Below are 13300 nucleotides of genomic sequence, written 5' to 3'. Positions count from 1 at the left end.
CTAACATTAACAAAGATGAATAAATACTGTAACAAATGTATTGCTTATGGTTTGTTCAAGTTAGTTAATACATCAACTAATGTTAACTAATGAACCCCACTGCAAAGTGTTACCGAAATCACAATGCATTTAAAGACAATTCATGAACAATCTATTAAATAGAAGGACAATTTACACAATTGATTGTACAATTTTAAGTTGATTGTACATTTGTTTTGTACAGGTATTAAAACTTAAGCATATATTTTATAAATTAAAGTCACTGTGTGCTTAATGGCAAAAGGGTATTGAACATTGAGGAGAAAAAAAAACGCAAACCGTTGTCACGGAGTGACTATGCGGGGCGGAACCAAAAGGAAAGTGAAGAGGTTCCGCCCGGACAGGTTTGTACAGACACCGCCACTTCCGGGTTCCCCGGGAATCCCCGCACTCGCTGAAACAAGGCACAGCTGTGTGAGTGACGTGGCGAGCGATGGTTGGGCGAGCCACGCCATGGAGGAGGATATAAAGAGAGAAGGTAGAAGTTACTGAAAGGGTTGATTTTCGGGCAAGTCAACTCCCGCCTTGGGCAGCACAACGAAGACCAGCCTCCAAAGAGTCCGCAGGCTCTGCTGATCCGGCGACCGCTAGGTAGCGGGCGGAAAGAGTGCGGGGCTGGTCCGGGCGAAAGGACGGCGTGGTTGTGTATAGGAAGTTACTTGTCAGAGTGAAGTTTGATCGCGTTGGATATACGCTGCAGATGCCGGCTGGGTTGTTAGTCCTTCGGGTGCTGAAATACGTAGTTCTGCTACGGCTAGGAGCTGTGGAGAGAGAAGAAACACTGTTCAACAGTCAAGTAAGAACCTCTTGAAACGGAAATACACAAAGCTTTCTTGAAGTGTTGTGCTGTGTCCTTGTCGTCCGTACTCACCTTAGGAGGGTATTGGACCTTTGTGGATGCCATCAGGGGCCGCCGCGACGGTGTGTGCCCAACCCACCCAGATACGCTCTGTAGCGGTGTTCCAGCTGGAGTCACGTGGAAATCTCTCCAACGTCCCTGGCCCCGTAATACTCCCATCTGAGGGCGAGAAGCGAGATTTTTAGATTCCCTTTCCCATTCCCCACTTTAGTTTTAAATAATTTAAATAAAGTTTCTATTGCTATATTTTACTTATCTCTGGTTTGTCTGGTCATTGGGGTGCTTTGGGACCTCCTCGAGGTGGAATTAGGAAGAGGGTGATCCGCAACAGGGGCGGTCCCCTTCTCCGACCTGTGACACATTCATTCCACACCCTGTGATGTCAATGTCTTCCACATATTAAGTTCACATTGTCCATTATAAAGTTGATACTTTCAGATTTGAGAAGATCAGGAGAGCCGTTGAACACTATGGTTGGTGTGGGACCTTTGGGTTCCTGTAAAACAAACATTTCACCTTTTTAGTGCTTTTTACCAATTAACAGAAGCCATCAAATAGACTTAAAATTATCCCATAATAACACAAATAAAGTATGACAACTAGGCAAGCGACACTCACGAACCAACAGGACTCATAATAATTGATGTGGAGCTGTATGCTATTTAAGGGTAAACAGAGTAATATTTTTATATTTGCATTGAATGTTACTTTAAATAAAGTGCCTCAAATGCTAACTTAATTACAGAAGACTATACCTACACTATTTACACAGTCAAGGAAGCTGGGATTTTCTTAAAATAATGCTTGCAATAACATAAGTGCAGCATTCCTCACCAGACCTACAAAGATACAAATTATTGTACATTAGGTACAGATATCAATTACAGGGACATTTTACTCAAAAAAGAAAACTCATTCACTCACTCGTTATTTCAAACATTCACAGCTTTCTTTCTTCAGCAGAACACTAACACAAAAAAGATTTTGAAGAATGTCTGTAACCGAACAACTCTGCTAGCAATTTAATGGACACAAAACCAATGCAGGTCAATGGGCACCATTGTTTTTCGATTACCATACTTTTTCAAAATTTCTTCTGTTGTGTTCTGCTGAAGAAAGTGATGACAATTTTAATTTGTGGGTAAACTTTAACTCTTTCTCAGCCAGCGTCTCTTAATTAACAAGTTTACTCTTCAATGGCAAGGAAAAAGTTTATACTAACATTATTTTCATATTTTCACTTATACAATTTATAGGTGCTAGAACCTTTACATTGACTATGCAAATAAGGCTACTTTACACTGGACAAAGAACAAGCACCTTCTGTGGTTTCCTCTCCAATGAGATTGGCGTAGAGATGTTTTTTACTTCCTTCTTTTGCACTCCTGATGATGTTTGGGGCCATTTTATTAAGAGATGTTTCCATGTTCTTCACCAAGTCTGTTCCAAACCACATTGTCATTCCATGCAGCATCTTAAAACACAAAATCTTTATACATCCACTTTCAGACAAACAAGTTCCTTAAAGTCTACATTAACTTGAGGTTGCAGTTGACTAGTGATGTATTTTTCAAAACACAATGTTCAATAAAAAAATAGTGTGAAATATACAGAATTTAAATTAAATCCTCAAACACTTTACAGTCTTTAATGCTAAATTCTAAATGAAATACATACAGTAAGAATTATCATTAAAGCTACAAAACACAGATTTCTTTTATTTTGCTCTTTGATGAACATTAGTGACAGAAGTCAGGTTTACAAGGTCCTTTTAAGCACCTTACCTTTTTGCATCAATGGGGTTTATATTTTAAAGCCAGTGACGTGTCTGACCATTTATTAACCATGGTTATCTGTGAGGGAGAGGAAAAAAACATATAAATTACACTTCACAAACCAAATACACATAAAAACCTGAACACGTTTGGTTTTTAAAACATTTGAATGTTAAATGTAAGTGTCTAAACAACTACCATCACATTAATTAATTGTGTGCATCACAGAAAACATGCATATCTAGACGTGTTGCGGATACGAACGCTGCACTGCAATCGTGCATTTATAATACAGACCAGCAGAAAGTTCTTAACTGTGGCCAGCAGTTTCCACTTTCCTTCAAGGTTTAGCTCCAACCCTGATAAAACACTCGTGAACAAGCGAAAAATACTCACGGAATATGTGTAAAACTGCGACAAACATTTACATATAATTTCCCTTCCACCGTCTTCCAGCCGGTTCCTTTGACCACGCGCTTCATTGAAATAACACCCCTGTCTCGAATTTCGTCTCCTTACAACACAGCTGTCTTGTTGTGCTTGGCAATTTAATTTAAAATGACAAAGAAATAAAGCAGGACTGTAACGTAATTCATTAAAACCCGGAACAAAATGTATTTAACAGAGCTTTTATAATGACGGTTGACGAAGCCCGTCAGTGCTTTAACGTTACCAGCAGTATTTTTTAACTGAGGTAAATATTATAAATGTAGCTAGTATCACTATTTAGCACAAGACCTACTCTAACAAAATAAATATTAACTAATTATACTAAATATTTCAGTAATATCATTTCGAACATGTAGAAAGTTTACTTACCTCAGGGTACAAACAAGCAGAAATGCCGGTCCATAGTCCGAACTCCTCAGTTTGAAAAAATAACTGTCACACCTCGAGGCTCATCTTCGCGTATGGTGGTGGTCTGGTCTGCCTCTCCACATCATCACCGCTCTGGTTTAATAAACAGAGGAATATAAACACACACACACATACATAAATAACATGTTTAATATAATAAAGCTTGACGGTGAAAGATTTTATACCCTAAAATTGCCAAATTTCCCTCAGACATCACACGTAATTGAATTAAACACTATTGGGCGGTTCTCTCGGACAGGACTTATCACTGACTAAAATACTGACATCTGTTAACATATGAGTGCTATTGTTTTGTCTCAAACTGCACGCCAGTATTGTATTTTATAAGGTTTGTTTGTAAAAATGTCCCAATTATAATTAAGACGGAGTCCTAAACCCTGTCCGGTATTATCTTAACTAAAATAGCTCCACTTTAACTCGGACACATAACATAACACACACTAAGTCGGTCACATAACATAACACACCTTTATATAACTTATATGTTTACAAAAACGTCGAGTATTTGCGTCTTTGCCAATTAATATAGTCTAAAATTAACATTTATTTACAAACACTTACCTGACGTGACCTTGAGGAAACGGCTGATGACTTGTGTCGTTGTGGGAAACAGTGAGTGATTCCAGCTGTTACATGCGGAATGATCTCAGACGAAACGACCCGCGATTCAGATCCTTCCGAGTTAAGTTAAGACACTTCGAATTAAAAACTCACGCACATACTGTACATACCCGCGCGCACGCGGGTGCGCACACGGGTATATTTAGAAGTTTTATTTAAGATTGTTATGATATTGGGACTATTTCTCCACCCGCTCCTTCAGCTCTGAAGTTCAAATTCGCATGCAGTCCGGTTATAACAAATGTAAAAGATATGAAACATCACTCAACAACAATATCAATTAAATGCAATCCTAAAATATGATTTAAAACATAACCCTTTCATTGTTAAGTATGAGAAATTAAAATGAATTAAATTGCATGTTTAAACGCCACAGAGATATCAGAGCCAGCAGTCTGATGGGCTTGCCGAGGAGAGGCTGCGCTGGGCGGGGTGTGAGCGCTTAAAAGTGTCTGTGATTTTCTGGAGCTCATATGGAGCTCATCTACGTCCGAAAGTGTCCGAGCACATTTTTAAATAGACCCTATCTTTATTAACCGACCGCATATTTAAACTTTAAGCACATACATTCACGCATGAACAACTCTTACAATTACATTTTGTGACCAAATAACAGTAATATTATGAGAATTTTGTTGTCAGGAAACATAGCTGCCATAAGTCCACATATTTACCTGATTTGTCTTAATTAGTTCAGTCAACACTAGCCATTCTGAATTTTGACTGGATTTGAAAATAACCATTCATTTAATATTTTAAACACAAATCTTCTCAACTAGCTCAAACAAAAAATTGGTTTAACTTACATATTTTTGCCCGTCCAACATTTCATTAGTTGGATTTTTTACAGTGTACACTAAATATTAGTAGCCTATTTGTTGACTCTCTCTTTATTTGACCACAACCTATTGACACAAAAAGGTTTGTGAATGAGTTGTGTAGATTTGTAAATGAGTTGTGTAGGTCTGCAATTATTGTGTAATCTTTAGTTTACACTTCAGTCACAAAACGTGAATTATAGAACCATTTTAATAAAAATGGTTCTTTGCCTTCCAAGGGTTCTATATGGAACCCGTTTTTTGGTAAAAGGTTCTATTGGCCAAGTATAGAACCCCACGGTTCTATATAGAACCTCAAGGAACCTTTTTTTTAGAGTGTAAACTGCAATTACTGTATTACTGTAAGGACTAGTAAATAGTGTTACAACTTATTTTTAGACTAATTTAACATTTAATGTTTTTATCTTTTTATTTTAACTTGTTACATTAACAGTGCAAATATTTTTAAAAATGTACTTTTTCCTAGGGTGCCAATGTACAACTGGCAATCAGGACTACAGATTAAAATTAGCCATTGGCTAAATCTGGCATGTTAAAGGTGTACTGTTTTTAATATGCACTGTCCTGGTAAATAAATAAACAATAAACAATGTAAATTCAAAAGTAAGAGATGGTTTTAGGTTGAAAGTCAAAAACAGCCCAATCTTGTCTTTTAATAATTTATTTCACCTTTGTCAAACACGTTTACAATCAGCAATATTATACCATGTGCATGCATTTAACATGATACTGCAAAACAAAACAATATTAAAACTTAATATAAGGTAAAAGTGATGATTTTCGAAATATTAAATTAAAAATCAAAACTTTATGCAACATTAAAGCCAACTAACTAAAACTGGATTTTAACACCAAACCAAAGTTGATATACATATTTTTAAACCTGTAATAAAAATGAAGACTATCATTTGTTACTTTTAAACAAAACCGCACTTAGTGGCGGAGTGGCCATCGGGAGAGTCGGAACATTTTACCGGTGGGACGGTAGTGTTTTGAGGCTGCAAGGGTTGGTCTGATTATAGTTATACATTGCGAGTTATAGAAACCCCGTCTGGCGGCTTGATGTGCGGCTGCTTCCCGCTGGTCAAACTGTGCAGCCTCTTTGCTCAACATAAAAGTGCTCAACCTGTTCGGCAGGTCCAACCATGTTTAGGATTTTTAAAAATATAGGGGATCATTGAACGGCTCTCCCCAAATCTATAACAGCATAATGAAATGAATAAAAAGACAAGGAAGAAGGATTGGCATGTAAATTGTATTATTATTACCGGAAAAACAGCAAAATAACTGAAATAAACTCTGAGGTAAATGCGCCAAACACGTTAAAATAAATGAGCAATAACAGTGGAAAAAAACATTATTATCTCTCAAAACTTTATATGACAAAAATTATATTTAAAAGAAAAAATCGTACAGTTTTTCAAAGATGTAAAGAAAGTATTCCATATTACTCCCATTTATGAGCACGTTCACCTCTGGCCTCACTCTGTTATGTAATAGCGGATTGACAGTTGCGCATCTCCGTCTTTCAAACACGTATCATTTTGTATAGTTACTCATTTAGGAAAATTATCCATGATTTGATGATTTTATTATTATTATGAAAATGTTTTTTTTTTCAGATTGATTACAATTTGTATTATCGTAGTTTTACTACAAATACAAGATCTTTTTTTTTTACCACGGAGGGCCGGTGGTACACGAAATTTCCCGGTAGATTTGTTGGTCCCACTCCGCCCCTGACTGCATTCTGTATAAAACAATGTTAGGAGTATGTTTAGATTATAATATGAAGCAGGGAAATAAATGTCATTTAAAATGAAAACAAACTGATTTTGTAATTATAACAAGAGTAACAATGTAAAGATTAATAAGTGTCTATAGCAGGCATTAAGAATTAAAATATTTTAACACTAGAAGATTATACCAACACCTCAATAATGCAATCTGTTGTCACATACATACAATTATTATGGCAGGTTTTTATGATGAGTAAGAGAAAGCAAATAACCTATCTACACCAATCACTGTCTTGTGTCGATTTGTGTTTATAGTTTTTTATTTCACTCTTTATCACTGCACTACACTACTTTTCTGTTTTGTACATCAATCACTGCAGGCAACGGTTAAACTAAAAAGGTTTTTGTTTTCTATTTTTGTAGTTGATTATTATTTAAATATATCAAAGATATGAATGGGTCAAACTAAACGGTTTTCTTTTCATCATGTACTAAAGGACAAACCAGCAAAATAGTTACTTAAGGTTTACTTTAAACTCCCTTTTGCCTGGGACTTTGTAATGTCTTCCCAGGTTGATGGTATATCTGCAGGCTGTGCATCGTACTCATCAGCAAACTGCTTATTAAAATCTCTCATCACATATTTCCAGTAGGCTGAGGCATCTATGCTGGGGTCAGGATCAATTTGCCAGTCAGGGTAGATTTCACTGTACTTCTTATATGGATGCCACTTATTATTGGTGTCTTTACACCTGAAACTCTTGTCGCTAAGCACCAGTGATGTGCAGATATCAGTGGATAATTTTCCAGTTACAGTAAATTTGGACCCTCTGGTCTGTGTATTGAGACAAAGTGTTTGGTGTGGGCTTCTCCTCCAGCCTCACATGGTGCTTTACAGAATGGACACTGTTTTCCACAGCCTTGCACCCTATTGAGGAGCACATCTTGTGGTTTGGTTTGTAGAGACTTCACCTTCCTTTAAATGTCTCCCTGGACACTTTCTTTCAATGACACATTCATGTCCTTCACAGAACATTTAAGACATTCAGCAAATTGTTTTGTATTAACATTGGTCAATGAACTGATTCTGTCCACTTCATCCTTGGGAAAAATAAGCCTGTGTTTAAGTTTCTCACAAATATTCTGGATGAATCTCTTCATGTCTTGATATTTCTCTGGATATTTTTTTGTGTTTTCGATGGCCTGTGTTATTTCACTGGTGACAAAATCCAGGAGTTTTTCCTCCAATTTGAACATTATGTTCTCTGCTGAGAAGTGATTTATGACTTTGTCAAGAATAAAGTTTTTTACAAATGCTTCATAAGACAAAATAAAACGCAAATATGCTTTAAATTTTAACTCGTTAAGAAGTTTTTTCAAAAGTGAATTCTGAAATGTTGTCCGTGATCCAAAAACTTGTGAATTTTCACCAAGCAACATTTTCTCTGCCATTTGTGTGCCCAAGACCTCAGAAATGTATTTCTCCAAGGCAGGTTTTAGGCAGTTTTTGGTAAATTCATCAGCTTTCTTCTGACACTGGTCTTGTTCATGAAAAAGGTCTATAAAGTCAGTACGGTATGTTTCTTTATGCTTTTCCAAGGCTTTATGAGGGCAGTTGTTCTGGATGAATTGATTGTGAATCTCTTGAAAGGCTCTGCTTGCATAGCCACATATGTGAAGTTTAAGGCTCAGTTCAAAATCTTCATTTAGCTTAAGATCTTCATGAGCCTTAAGTTTGTCATCAATCATGTTAAGAAGTTCCCTCATGTATGTGTCATCATAATCATCCTTACGTTTTTGCTCTTCTTCAATAAAATGCCAGCAATCTTTAATAATGCCGTCTGCTGTCTCCTGAGCCCTCTTAATCCATTTACTATGCCAGTGCTTAGTGAGTCTGTTGCCTTTGGTTACAACAAATTTCTCACAGCCGTATGCATTTAAATCGATGACTGTATCTAAGCTCTGCGCCACTGAACTTCCTTTAGCTCCAAGATTAATCCTCAAATTATGTAAAACTCTTTTTATGATATCTTGTGGTTGTTTTTTCCTCGAAGGCAGTGTCTTAAGTGTTTGTTGCCACATATTTTCGAAGGCTTTATCCAGCTCATATTCTGACATATTTGCCTTCTTCTCACGGCAGTCTTTAAGCAAATCTAGCACGTTTTTCTCCATTGTATCCATGTAGGTCTTTATGATCTCCTCCACCTTCATCATTCCTTTTCGACGTGAAAGAGCTGCGTTCAGTTTGCTTGTGATCGAATTTGAAAGTTCTTTCTTCATTGACTTGGCAGAGTTTATAAAATCTTGACGAAAACTCTCCACAAGTTCAACATGACCCTCTTCTTGTTCATAGTATGATGTGATCTTACCAATAATTTCCATTTCTCCTTTTGAAAGCTCAGCATCTGCTTTTAGTTGCAGTTGACACTTCAAGTCTTCAACTGTGAGCTCAGAGATGTCAAATTTTCCATGGTTTAGGATTTTTGTTTCAGCTTCTAATGCCCATGTGTGCATTTGTTTTCTCAATGTCCACTCCCATCTGTTGTACTCTGTGCACAGTTTGATGTATGCAATAGCCACCAGGCTATTTCTGAAGCTGAAGATGAATTTCTCATATTTCACAGCAGTCCACAAACTTTTGGTCCATTCAAGAAATTCATCAATGTTGCCAGGCTTGTGACTTTCAAAGATCTTCATTATTTGTTTTTTGAGAGCAAACACAGACTCACTATAGCCGGTATTCACTGGTGCCATTGGGGGGTTTCCATGCCACAGTCCTGGGATATAGTGATTATCAGTCTCAGTGTTATACTCCATCACATCTGTAAATTTCTTGAAATTTAACTTATTCTCCATTTTGGCAGCAGCTTGTGTCATTTCATCCAGTTGATCCATCAGAAATTTACGGTCTCTTATGTTTGAATCATGAGCTGAGACATCTGCAGAGTTCTGGTGTACAAACAAACATTTGTGTTTTTTACCAATTTCCTTCATCCTGAGAAAGGCATGAACAACAATCTGCAGGATATCTTTCATCTCAGTGGAGTTCTCCATGGTTATGTTGATAATGGTAACATCGCTCAGTCCAACCACCAGTGTTGCCAACTCATTGTCATGCTCATGGCTGTAGTCTAGTTGTGAAAGTTCAGGGGATTTTAGTCCCTCTGTGTCAATTATCAGTATATAATCACAATGGTTCAGTTCTGCTTTGAAATCGTCTGTTACTTTAATAAGTTGCATGAAGGCTCCTCTGGTACATCTGCCACTGCTTACAGCAAACTGAACTCCAAACATGGTGTTCAGCAGGGTCGACTTTCCTGACCTCTGAACTCCCAAAACTGTGACAACCCCAATCTTATTATTCGGCTTCAATAATGTGTTTAATTCAGTCAGCACACTTGTCAGCCATTTAACAGGGACATTTGAAGCATCTCCATCTACAAGTTCAAGTGGAAATCCATCCAACAGTAGCTGTGCACAGAGTCTGGGTAAGTGTTCCAGTTGTTTTTGGTAAAGTGAATCATCTAGTGAGACTGCAGCCTCATAAAGTTGGCTCATCTCACGAATGAAATGTTCAACTCCTAAAGAACTGTTTGAAATCCTTTTGTCAAGTTCAGCAATTTCCTCTTTGTTGCCAATGGCATCTTGACATTTCAGTTTGTACTGTTCTCTAAGAGACGGGAGGACTTCATGGGAGAGATTCTCCAACAAGATTCTCAACCATTTTAAGAAGTAGTCTCTGTTTGGTGTTGATATTGCACTGAAAAAGCAGCTCATAGTATCAGACATATCTGTTCTGTATTGCTTTTCTCTGAGCTCTTTCATCTTCATGTGAAGGTCACTTATGTAGTTCTCAATACTCTGATCTCCTGCTTTCTTTAATCTGCATTTCTCCTTCTCTAACTTGGCCAATTCAAGCAACATCTCTCCCTGTAAGGGCAGCTCATTTTTCTTGAACTGCATTATGTCTTTAATTTTTGATATGATTTCATCTGCACTTACTTTAGCTCTTTGACATTCTTCAGCATCCTCATCCACCAAGATCCCCAATTCTCTGGCAACCTCAGCTAAACGCACAACTGAAATTTTGTGTTTGTTCTTCTCAACTGCTTCTTGCAACTTGGTATGAATTTTTTCAACAAAGTCTGTATCATTCATTGTGGATTTAAAGATGAAATTGCTTTTCTTTAGGTTGAGCTTCTTGACTGTAGCTTTTATGGTCTCATTGTTGGATTCTCCCACATAAAACAACTCAAGTGCAGATTTCTGACTGGTGAATGAAATATTATTTTTATCTAAATGTTTGTAGTCAAAGAAAACAAACACTGCAGTGGAAGTCTGGCAAAGAAAAGAGTATTGTGTTTCAAAGTCCTGTATGTCACCTCTCAGGTTTGCAATGGCTACAGGTTCAGGAAATACATCAATGTTCTTGTTCCCACAAGGGAGATACCAGCTGATCTCAACCAATCCATTTGATATTGTTCTTTTAATGTTCCCACAATTCATGTTGAAGTGTACAAAGGTCTCAGTGTACTGTTGTGGATTGCTGAGTAGCTTATTCAGAATTTCTGATTTGGAAATGTTGCATCTTCCAAGTCTAACAAAAGAAACTAAAGGTAATTCTGACAGAGCAATCCTTTCTTGCACAAATCCTCTTAAATCTCGCAAGGAGTGCGGTCTGTACTTCTTCACAATATCTCTCATTGCCCAAAGCATAAGTGTGATCTGATTCTTATCACTGTTAGGAAGCAACAGTGGTACAGAAAACTGACACATGGACATTTTCAAGATCATTTCCTGCTGAAGAAAATGGTCAGAACAAAGAAACAAGGCGGTCAAAATGTCTAAAGGATTTACTGAGAGGTGACTGTCTGATTCATCACACTCCTGATCATCATCCCATTCTGAATCATCTACCTCTGCCCCAGCTGATGAGAAACACTTAACACTCCTCGCAGTCCTTTTAAATATTATCAGTCTCTTTAGAAAAAGCCATGGCAGATCAGACAGGGACTGGGCAGGCACATCTGAGACACTGTCCTTGCCAATCTGCAGAACTGTGCTGAGAGTGAGCTTCTCATTATAGTACGCCGCCAAGCCCAAGCTTCCCAGGAGTTTCTTCAGGGCGTTCCTCTGTAAATAAAAACATTCATGACAAAGTCACATTTATGTTTATAACCTAAAAGCTAACCTCATGCTATACCATGGTCCACCAAACTTAATTTGAAATGTAATCTCTGTAAAGGTTCTACTGCATGGACAAATATGCATATTGTCTGAGAACTGTGGAAGTCATTTTGAAAATATTCAAAAGAGAACTAGGCAATAAATTTATAACTTATCATCTATGCAGCAATGTTTTTTCATGCAAATTATTACAGTTTGTAATAAGTATTGTTGCCATGCGCATACATTTTAATTTTTCATTTGCCAGCAAGAAATATAGTATTATATTTTAAACAATCTGTAATGTACGTGGCCGCGTGCGCAGTGGCTGGGATGAATGGTTGGAGAAAGCTGACGGTGCATGATGAAAGGGACAAGGCAGCCAGTAGCCAGACAACGATTTTTCATTGTTGGTCGACACCAGCCAAAAAGAGGAAAAATCCTGACCAAACGGAGGTACCCCTATTGCTAAGTTGCTAAGTTAACTGTTAAGTTAGCTAAGCGTTTCTCAAAGTCAGTGTGGGGCATAGAGACATCATGACAAGCAGAGGTGTAAAGTACTTGAGTAATTTTACTTGATTACTGTACTTAAGTATTATTTTTAAGGATTTTTACTTTACTTGAGTACAATTAAAAATCAGTACTTTTACTTTTACTTAATTACATTTTTTAAAGAAAAAAAGTACTTTTTACTCCTTACAATTTTATTTACAGTCAAAAAGTACTTCTATTTTAGAGATCTACTTTCGCTTGCTCTGTGACTCTGCCAAACCAATTGAATTGCGCTGATGGACAGTTTAATTTAAATGTTATTCATTCTGGAACCTTTGGACCACATTGAGGAATCGGCCAACAGTTCATCTAATGATGAAGATTTTTTGCTTCTTTGAAACCGACAACACATGAAGTGTGACACGTTTCCTGCTGTTTGCAGTCTCTCTATCAAGACTAATACCTTGTTCACACTGTCAGTCCAAATTTTGGTGCATAATTTGACAGACTCACTGTCAACATTGTGTATCACAACTGTTCAGATCCGATCTGTGCATCCTAGCCATTTTCCGGATTATCTGCACTGTTTCTATGGCAATGACGGCGCGGTGGCACGACAATCTGCCTCGACGTCTGACGTGTTTTATGTGACGTGACAACATGACGTAACCGAAAAGCTACACAAATGCGATTAGGACGGTAAGACTGAAATGGATTTCAAACCACCTCTGGATGTAGCCTGAAACAGATTAGAAAAACAGATTTCATGTGGTTTTTAGCCATTCACACGTTCTAAATGTGATTGGATTCCTATCGGATATGCACCAAAATTGGATTTGGATTTAGAGTGTGAACAAGGTCTAATACATCTTATCCTGCATCAGCTTCCTG

The 13300-nt window shown here is 37.4% G+C and overlaps 1 protein-coding gene and 2 long non-coding RNA genes across 4 annotated transcripts; all 3 read right to left on the bottom strand.

Moving 5' to 3' along the window:
* Window positions 1-418: 418 nt before the first annotated feature.
* Window positions 419-1128, bottom strand: LOC141369184 (uncharacterized). The gene is made up of 2 exons (XR_012372758.1): window positions 911-1128; window positions 419-800 (listed from the first exon to the last, which is right to left on the bottom strand). It is a non-coding gene; the product is annotated as an uncharacterized lncRNA (long non-coding RNA).
* Window positions 1129-1271: 143 nt separating this feature from the next.
* Window positions 1272-4213, bottom strand: LOC129455027 (uncharacterized). 2 transcript variants are annotated; one of them, XR_012372756.1, is made up of 6 exons: window positions 4114-4213; window positions 3493-3624; window positions 2683-2751; window positions 2219-2372; window positions 1658-1737; window positions 1272-1394 (listed from the first exon to the last, which is right to left on the bottom strand). It is a non-coding gene; the product is annotated as an uncharacterized lncRNA (long non-coding RNA). The 2 variants fall into 2 exon arrangements; XR_012372757.1 differs by lacking the exon at window positions 1658-1737 and having other exon boundaries at window positions 1278-1394.
* A 2797-nt stretch (window positions 4214-7010) lies between these two features.
* LOC129453001 (up-regulator of cell proliferation-like) lies at window positions 7011-12931 on the bottom strand. Its single transcript, XM_073873694.1, is given in 3 exon segments — window positions 7011-7576; window positions 7579-11884; window positions 12923-12931. Coding segments are annotated over 3 exon segments (4614 nt in total). The 3' UTR covers window positions 7011-7277.
* Window positions 12932-13300: the final 369 nt, after the last annotated feature.

This window comes from Misgurnus anguillicaudatus, chromosome 12 (assembly GCF_027580225.2).
Source record: "Misgurnus anguillicaudatus chromosome 12, ASM2758022v2, whole genome shotgun sequence".
Lineage (NCBI taxonomy): Eukaryota > Metazoa > Chordata > Actinopteri > Cypriniformes > Cobitidae > Misgurnus > Misgurnus anguillicaudatus.
The sequence above is the reverse complement of the archived record's forward strand: the minus strand, read 5'-3'. Positions and strand labels throughout refer to the sequence as shown.